Below are 9,677 nucleotides of genomic sequence, written 5' to 3'. Positions count from 1 at the left end.
TTATATGAGTACACTGTAGCTGCCTTCATACACACCAGAAGAGGGCATCAGATCCCATTACAGATGGTTGTGAGAACTCAGGACCTCTGGAAGAGCAGCCAGTGCTCCTAACCACTGAGCCATCTCTCCAGCCCATAAGGAGTTACTGAATGTTTCCATTCTACTCTAAATAGTTGTGGGCTTCTAAGGAGGTTATTTAGGGTTTTCTGGATTGGAAAGTTTGTATCTCAACAAATATTTGTATTTATTTCTGGTCTTCATCCCTGATCTCCATCCATCTCTTGGTACCAGCTGGAGCCTGCCAGGAAGGAAAGAGTAGAGGTTTTAGCAGAAGGGCTGTGAATGAGCACTCTAGAGCAAGAGTTCCAGAAAGACTCGAACTCTGTAGAGCTAAGCAGAAAAGTACCCATGGGAGGTGACAGTGATTCATAAAAGTGCAGATACCATCTGTGGTAACAGATGACACCAGGAACCCACATCAAACTTTTAACTGTGGCTACCAACCCTGTGGTTTCCACAAAAAGAGGTGTGTTGTAAGAAATCAGAGACAAAGCTCATTCACACAGAGCACAGGGAAGCACGCAAAGCAAACACCTGCCCCCAGTGGGGAAGGACGGATTCACAACCACAGCCACACTAGGGGGAAATTCTGTGAACACTGTGAGGCAGTGAGCTGCAGCTCCTGCTTCTTCAAACAAGAAAGCTGCTACAGTGAACCTACCCTGGGAGTGGCCAGGGTGCACAGACAAAGCTGCTACAGTGAACCTACCCTGGGAATGGCCAGGGTGCACAGACAGTGGTGGCCAAAATATTGAAGGAAAGAGATCTACAAACACAGGAAATCTCTTTGCTCCTCCGCTGTTTACCCTACAACTTTGGCCAGAAAGCACTGGAGGATCACATTCAGGATCATATTCTGATGGCTTGCTGTGGATTGGTCCTAGCATAGACCAGCAACCACAAGGATTTCAAGGTCAGCCAGATTTGGTCCAAGCTTACCTTTGACACTTACTAGCTATGTATCTCTGTTCCTTTTACTTAACAGTGACCAAATCGTTAGCATAGATGACTTAAAAGGAGAATATTCCCTTTGACTCACAACTCCAGAGACTTGCATTACATCCAAGCAGAGAAGACATAGCAGAAAGGCTCTGATCAACCGGGTGGTGGTACACACCTTTAATCCTAGCACTTGGGAGGCACAGGCAGATGGATTTCTGAGTTCGAGGCCAGCCTGGTCTACAGAGTGAGTTCCAGGACAGCCAAGGCTACACAGAGAAATCCTGTCTCGAAACAAACAAACAAACAAACAAAAAGGCTCTTACCAAGGTGAGGTGGAGGCCCTTCATGCTGTGGTAGACTGGACAGCAAAAAGAATCAGAATCAGGGGCTGGGTGTAACCTTCAATAGCTCAGCCCTACTGCCTGCCCTACTTCTACCAACCAGGTCCTAGCTCTTAAAACTCTTCCCCCATCCCAAAATAGTGTCACCAGCTAGAGAACAAGCATGTGAGTCTCCAGGTGACAGTTCAGACTCAAGCCATAACATCCACACCTGGCTATTTCGTAATGCAAAAATAAATTTAGTGCATCCCTAAAATCTGCAGGAGGGTAGCAAGGAAATATTAGATCAAGGTGAGACTGAAGTCAGTGGGGTAGAAGTTAAATCCTGTAGCTCCATGTCCAGCATACCAGGCATGTAGTAGCACCATGCGAACTTAACAGGCTTTGGCATACCCAGCCCCATGGCCTTCTCATATGTACTACACATGGATTCTCTCTTGGGATGGCTTCACTGGGTGCCTGCAATTTTTCTCAGCAGATGGCACACATGTTTCTAGCATGCCCATCTTGAGGGCACGTATTCTTTACCTTCACATCTTCATACACTGGCCTCTCAAGAATTCACTGCAAGATTCTGAGCTTGATACCTATGCCTGGCCTCCCAGGCTTAAAGATCTGGGTGCAAGCTTCCACGGTCACAAAATTCTCATTTTGTGTACCTATAAAACCAGTACTATGCAGATGACATCAGCTTCCACTGTGAGGTCCAGTAGTATCCAGGCTTCTTGGACCTCAGCTGAGTTCTTACATAGCATAACCTGGGAAGAAACTTCCTTAGGTGGAAGTCTTTCAGAACTGGAAAGATAGCTCAGGAGTTAAAAAGTGTTTCCCACTCTTGAAGAGGACTCAAGTTCAAATCCCAGCAACCATATCAGGTGACTCACAACCACCTATAACCACTCCAGCTTCAGGGAATCTGAGACCTTTATTCTCTATCCTCTGAGTGTGACACACACAAGAAAAAATAAAAATTTAAAGAGAAAAGAAAGTCTTTCTAATGGTTTTTCCATTGTATGCCCTGGATCTACCTGTTAGTATTTCCTCTAGGTTTTGCCTGTTACCTAGCAACAGCCAGGTAAGAGCCTGACTCCCATATAAGAAGAACCGCTGTCTAGCTTGCTATCTCTTGCTCTCTCTCCATCTTTTCTTTCTCTCTCTCTCTCTCTCCCTCCCCACCTCTATCTCCCTCCCTCCCCTTCTTTATCTCCCTCCCTCCCGTTCTCTCTCCCCATCTACTCTCTCCCTCTCTCTTCCTCTCTCTTCTTTCTTTTTGTCCTTCTTTGTCCCCCTCCCTTCTCTGTCTCTACCCACTCCTCCAGGTCCCAAATAAACTCTCTTTTATATTAAGCCTATTGTTCTGCTTTTTTATCAGAAGGAAAGCATGGGCCCGCCCAGGTGCTGCCTTCTGTTGCATCAGTGCTGCCATTTTATAAAACAGAACACCCCCTTTGAAGTATGGAGTCTCACCCTCAAGACACCTTTTCTGTTGCACAAAGAGTACAGTTTCTCTTCTGTAGCATTGATCTCTTTAACAATTATAGCCACTTTGTGTGCATCTGATTCATCTGCAACTTTAAACAATCCACATTCCTTTCTTAGACATATTAGAATTATGGGCCTGTCTTTTTTGTTTGTTTGTTTTTTGGTTTTTGTTTTTGTTTTTTAAGACAGGGTTTCTCTGTGTAGCCCTAGCTGTCTTGGAACTCACTCTGTAGACCAGGCTGGACTCAAACTCAGAAATCCTCCTGCCTCTGCCTCCCAAGTGCTGGGATTAAAGGCGTGTGCCACCACTGCCAGGCTATGCTCCAGTCTTTATGCCCTGATTCTTACTGTCTCTAAAGTTCTTCTACCAATATACTAGTCTATTACTTTTCAATCCAATCTTACTCGAAATTTCAGGACTCGAACAGAACATGGCCAAATTCTTTGCTGGATTGGACGTAGTCCATTTCTCAATAGAATCCTTATTGCCATTAGAAACCTCATGATCTGTCTTTACATGTTGGTTGGCGTTAGTCTTCAGAACTTCCACCAAAATAGCCCATTAAATAGCATTTACAATATTGTAACATTTCCCTCGCTTTCACTTCCTAATTCCTCCTTATGCTCCCCACAAACAAGGATAGATTTGGTCACAGAAATTACCCTACTCTGGTACCAATTTCTATACTAGTTCCTGTCATGTCTCTGTGACCAAAATACCTGACATAGGCAACTTCAGAGTTAAAATGTCTAGTCTGGTTCATAATATCAGAGGGATTGGGTCCATCATGTGGGAGGGCATAGCAAGCAGCTCTACTCATGCTGGCAGGAGCATGGGGCAGAAGCTGTTCACATTACGGCAGGTCAGACCAAGAGTCAAAGGTAGACTAGCCGGAATCAGAGGCCAGGTGTAACCTTCAAAAGGCTGCTGTAGACACGCACTACCGTCAGCCGGCTTCCACCTCCTGAAGTTCTGCAGCTTTCACAGATCGTGGGTGCTGCCAACTATTGGTGAAGGCAAGTGTTCAGCAGAGATTCATCTGTTAGTGACATTTCAGATCCAAACCATACCCTTTTCTCTTCCATGGATCTAGTAATTATGAGCTTCATTCCTAAATTATTCACTCATTTATTTTATTTTATATGAATAGGTGCTTTGCCTATGTGTATGTATGGGCACTGCATGTGTGGTTGGTACCTGTAGAGATCTGAAGAAGGTATCTGATGCTTAGAACTGACATTACAGATGATTGTGAACTACCAAGTGGGTGCTGGAAACTGACTCCAGATGTTCTGCAAGAGCCACCAGGTGCTCTCTTATTACTGAGCCATCTCTCCAGGCCCTGAGCCTCATTAAAATGAATACAAAATAATAAATACCTCATTTAAGATGTGATTAATATTAGTGCTCACTTCTCAGGTGTTACAAGAGTCAATGAGAGGACAAACACAAAGATGTTAAGTACACAGCAAATGTATTGGCTTTTAGTTTAGCTCACCCATTTCCCAGAATCCTCAGCTCGTGGTGGCTCAAGGCCATCAGTTGGGGCCTGGGGTATAAAGTGGAATTTGCCTGCAACTCTTCCAAGGACAGCTCTGAGATTATGGAAACTCCCTGTGGTTCAGCAGCTCCTGGAGTGGTTATAGAAAATGAAACACAAAGCGAGGTTAAACTTTTCTAAGGACCCTGGGGAGATATGAATGCTCTCCCCTCCTTGAGTATCGGATCTCCGGCTACAAACAAACTTTCTTGAAAGAGGCAGAGGCAGGAAGGGTCAGGCCTACAGTTAGACAACCACAGAACGTCCCATGCCACAGAGCTTTACCAGGGATAAGAGCCTGCTTTTGCAGAGGATGTAGGACTGTTTGATCCAAAATAAAATACAGGCTGTTCAGCCAAATTTGAATTTTAGTTACAAAACAAGTGGCAAAAAGTTTTATCACAAGCATATTACAAGATTGCATGGGACTTCCTAAAAATTCAAGTCTAACTGGGTTCTTCCTTGCCAGGGTCTCCTCCCATATAGGCCTATTGTGACAACTCAACCACAAATACATGTACCTCAGGATTTGTTTTTTGTTTTATTTGGGCTGGTTTGAGGTTGTTGTTGTTGTTCTGTTTCAGTTGTTGGTTTTTGTGGCTGTTTTGCTTTGTTGTGCAACTAGGGATTGAAACCAGGGCTCCACTGGGAACCTCGGAACCAGTGATTATGTGTAGAGATGAGGAAGATCCCCCAGCCACTAGGTTTTTAGGAGACTCAGGTCCAAGCCTGGCATATCTCCAAATGAGGGCAGTGAAAGGCCAGACATTTAACTACTTCTAAGGCTTGGTTTCTTAACACGTGGCCTATTTCCAAAGGCTTGCTTTACCCATTAATCTGAAAAGGCTCATCCCTTGTGAAACCCTGGGCACAAAACACGTTTTGTGTTTCTTCTAGATCCACGAAACACTAAGATCGCTAAGAGCTGCACTCAAGCTTCCTTATCCCAACCCGTCATATCCTACCCCATTCCAGGAGGAGCTCCAGGCTAACCTCATAGACTGACCCACAGTTCCAGAATCGGTCCGATCCGTCCGATCCTGATTTACAGGAACTCACACTAACAATCAATCATTCTTAATTTTTAACTGGGCTGTGTCCTGAACCAGCCAATAGCTGAGACCTCCCCCCCACCCCACCCTCACTGACCCTCTGCGACTGTCCGCTCAGTCTACCCTGAAGCTGTATAGTGACCAAGAACTTGGACCAGGTTTGGTAATGGGGGGCTTTGGGAGGAACACAAAGTTAAAGAGGGCTTGGCAGGGAAATCTCTAGCTTCCTTCTTCCCTACTCTCCAGCCCGTTTGTTATTTCTACAGTTTCCATAGGCTTGATTCTACTTGAGCAGCCTCCTCCTCCATCAAAGCTGTGCTGCCCAGCTCGCCCTGGCCTCCTCCTGCTGCCTCTGGCTTATTGTTTAGTTAAGCGGACCAGGGAGATTGAACAGATGGGGAGAGACCTGGGCGTGAAGGGAAAGTAGAGCCAGCCGGTGCCGGGAAAGGGAAGCGGTTTGGGGAAAACAAAACAGAGGGCGGAGCCAGGGAGAAGGTTGCCCCAGAGGGAGGAGGAGAGAACACACCAAGGAAGGGTCGAGGCCTAGAATGGAATGGGGGCGGGCCCGGGGATGGGGTGGACCCCCTGAGCTCCTAGGCTCCGCGGCTGGCTCTGAGGCTAACTGGCTTCGTAGGACGCAGCTGACTTCGCTGCCCAGATGGCCTCCAGGCTGACCCCACTGACCCTCCTGCTGCTGCTGCTGGCTGGGGTAAGTGGTCTCTCTGTGAGGGGGTGGGGTGGGGGTAGGAGTGAGAATTAACTCTTCATGCCTTGGCAAAGGAGAAAAGCCTCTCCCGGGAATCTTAAGTTCGAGTCTTGAACTAGTGTTAGACCATGGTCTGGAGGGACTGGGTTATATATTGGAAGGTTTCGTAAGCTGAATGACCTTGGGCAGGACCCTTTTCCAGGCTTCCTTAACCCAATATGTAAAAAGGAGACTACATAGACCCATCAGCCGGGCTTAGTAAATGGGTCATAGAAGGGAAAACGAAGAACAAGCCCGAAGTTGTAAAAAACAGACACCCTCCACCCCTGGTGCTGCTGTGATGGGCTCTTCTAAGCTAGACTCTGTGGAGGGCTGGTTGCAAGGAGGAAGGCTAGCAGACAGATCTGGACCGGCACCAAGGTGAAGAGCACTGTGGTCCCGGTAGCCTACTAGGACAGAGATCCTCATGAAAACAGTGAGTGCTTGCTTCTGGTGGATGAGCAGTGGAATATGCTGGAAGCTGGCATCCTGGGTGACACTGAGGAGTTAGCACCTAATATCTGGTTAGGCAAGGGATCTGGATTTTACACACTTTCCTTCCCACTTCTGAATACACTGCCACATAACGAGATCTTCCTGTCTCCACTTCCCAAATGCCCAGATGACTAGGGTTACAGGTTGGGCCCCTGTACCTAACCCCCACCGTCTCTTCCTTTCCTTTTTGGAATACTAATTGTTTTCAGTTCCCACGGGTGCAGCGCATCCACTCCTGGAAAATCCACGGCCCTAAAATAAGTCTCGCAAGTGCACTAGCCTGGCAAGTGAGGCTAAACAAGTCGATATGTACAAGAAAACAGCTTCTTGCATGGCGGTCACTGAAAAGCACATCACTGATAACCAAAAGCAGAATTGCCTCATGTCTCCTTCAGAGAATTCCCCCAGCATTGCCTATTTCTCAAGGAGTTGTGGGGCCGGTCCAAGGTGTCCCCTGCCAGGTTGTACCAGAAGCAGCTGGTGACGATATGTTCCCAATCTTCTCTTCTTGCTTGGAATGGTTGAGGGAACTATGGCTCACCAGGAAATGAAATGATGTTTCTTGAACCACAGGATAGAGCCTTCTCAGATTCCGAAGCTACCAGCCACAGCACCCAGGATCCACTGCTGGCTGAAGCGGAGAGCATAGACGGCTTCCCTGAAAGAGATGACTCCTGGAGACCCCCTGAGCCTCCAGTACAGTCCTCTACCCAGCCAACCATCAGTGTAGCCACCAAAATAGCAAATGACACCATGGACAAAGTGGCCAAGGAGTCCTTCATCCAGCCAGCTGCTCAGCTACCCATGGATTCTCCCAGCCAGCCCCCTCTGAATTCTTCCAGCCAGTCCCCTGTGGGTCCTTCCAGCCAGCCCTCCACAGCCACAGACCCTTCCAGCCAGTCTCCCACGAATTCTTCCAGCCAGCCCACCACAACCTCAGATCCTCCCACCCAGGCTCCTACTGAACCCTTCTGCCCGGAGCCACTTGCTCAGTGCTCCGATTCAGACAGAGACTCCTCAGAAGCTACACTGGCGGAGGCTTTGACAGATTTCTCTGTGAAGCTCTACCACGCTTTCTCAGCTGCCAAGATGGCTGAGACCAACATGGCCTTTTCCCCATTCAGCATTGCCAGTCTCCTCACGCAGGTCCTTCTTGGTAAGACTCTGGCTTCTGTAAGCACGACCCTTTCATAGGGATCACCAACCACAGACCTTCTGCGAGGCTGTGTCTGTGGAAAGAACCTGTAAAATGGGCTACATGATAGGGGCGGTGGGCCTTCATTCTTGAACATTGTTTCATTTTCAATGATTTAATTAGGTATGATTACTTATATTTTTAGTTGTGAGCCTCACCTTTAATGGCTGAGCTATCTCTCTGGCCTGTTACAATTGCTTATAAACTAAAACCCTATGGACTCATTAGTGATATATAAAATAAGGTCCCAGTCACCAATCATGGTTCAAAGCAGTGGAAGGTAGTAAGAGATGAAATCACTAGAGATAGACCTAAGATAGAAGCATGTGATGCACTTTCTAGCTATGCAGCTGTGGACAGTTCACTTAACCTCTCTTGACTGGCTTATTACCTGTTAAGTAGGGGGGTAAAAAGCCTTCTTCTGTCTTCAGGAGAGTGATTCATCAGGGAAAAGGTGATTACAAATTACCACAGGCAGTGGAGAAAGAGAGAGAGAGAGAAAGAGAGAGAGAGAGAGAGAGAGAGAGACAGACAGACAGACAGACAGACAGACATGTGATACTCCTCATACCCCAACAAGGAAAATTCCAGAAAGGCTTTTAGAGACTGCACACACAAGATTCCTTCTCCTGACATCCCCAAATCCTAATGTCCCACCATAGCTGGTAGTGCCCAACTGTCCAGTCATGACAACCAGATTGTCCTCCTCAGACATCCTTGAAGTCTCCTGGGAGATCCTTTCTAGTCAACTGGTTTCAATACATTAATTTTAGCTCAAATCCTGCATTCATCTTTCATGTATTAGCCCTGTAGCCTTAGATACATTAATAACATAATCCCTGAAACTTCAGGGTCCTCCTTTATATAATAGGAACATGAGTATCCTATGTAAAATGCTTGGTGACAATTTAATAAAGTAACATAGGAGAGGTATTGGAATAGAAGAAATTCTCTCGACAAATTTTAGCTGTTATAGCAGAGAAGATGTGTACAGTAAGTGCTTAACAATGAATAACATCCGTCCTCTTTGATGTTAGTGATCAAATGCCTCTGCTTGTAAATCCGAACCATCTAAATCAAAGTTAATGTGGAAGTGGTTAGAAAGATGGGTGGGATTCCCAAAGGCAGAGAACCAAGGAAGGAGAACTTGAAGCCCTCAAAAAGTTTAGTGGGACGACTCAGGACTGCCCACTGCCTTCTTCCTGACAAGAACTATCTTCCAGAATACAGTTCTGATGCTCTAAGACACCCCCCCCCAACATAGCAAAAAACACCCTGCATTATAGCCAGTCCTCAAGCCCATCTCAAATATTAGGTCTCCCATTTCTGCTGCCCCCCCCCCAAGAATCCTCATCTCTCTCTGTCCTCTCGTGCAGGGGCTGGGGACAGCACCAAAAGCAACTTGGAGAGCATCCTTTCCTACCCCAAGGATTTTGCCTGTGTCCACCAAGCACTACAGGGCCTTTCCTCCAAAGGTGTCACTTCTGTGTCTCAGATTTTCCACAGCCCAGGTGAGTGTCCAGGGCAGATAGTAAGCTGTGGATGATTCTGGAAAAGAAAGCTTGGGAAAGAAAATGGGGAGCCCTACTGGGGATGAGTAAGAGCAGATGGGGGCCTCAGCAGGAGTTTCATTTAGGTAGATCCAGGAGCTGGATAGTCCTTCCCGTGAGACCTGGGCAAATCATTTGCATTCTTTATAATAAGAAAGCCCTATGTATCCATTAACAGCAGGGCTAAAGGTTAGGGGTTCTGGGTTTTAGGCTGTGTGAAGCACAAACAAAGGAGTTCCAGGACAGCCAGGGGTATACAGAGAAACCTTGTCTC

General features: G+C 46.7%; 1 protein-coding gene across 2 annotated transcripts in view; it reads left to right on the top strand.

Annotated features, from left to right (window-relative positions):
- Positions 1-5,514: 5,514 nt before the first annotated feature.
- Serping1 (serpin family G member 1) overlaps positions 5,515-9,677 on the top strand; it is a 9,953-nt gene continuing 5,790 nt past the window's right edge. The window contains exons 1-4 of one of the 2 annotated variants that reach the window (XM_031370843.1): positions 5,515-5,576; positions 6,053-6,127; positions 7,232-7,814; positions 9,230-9,364. In XM_031370843.1, the coding sequence (XP_031226703.1) occupies positions 6,077-6,127; positions 7,232-7,814; positions 9,230-9,364 (769 nt within the window). In that variant the 5' untranslated portion in view covers positions 5,515-5,576; positions 6,053-6,076. Of the gene's footprint in view, positions 5,577-5,914; positions 6,128-7,231; positions 7,815-9,229; positions 9,365-9,677 lie in introns of those variants that run through there. The other variant, XM_031370842.1, reaches the window with a different exon arrangement.

Source organism: Mastomys coucha, unplaced genomic scaffold (genome assembly GCF_008632895.1).
Source record: "Mastomys coucha isolate ucsf_1 unplaced genomic scaffold, UCSF_Mcou_1 pScaffold15, whole genome shotgun sequence".
In the NCBI taxonomy this organism is placed as follows: Eukaryota; Metazoa; Chordata; class Mammalia; order Rodentia; family Muridae; genus Mastomys; species Mastomys coucha.
This window is presented reverse-complemented; position numbering and strand designations above follow the sequence as displayed.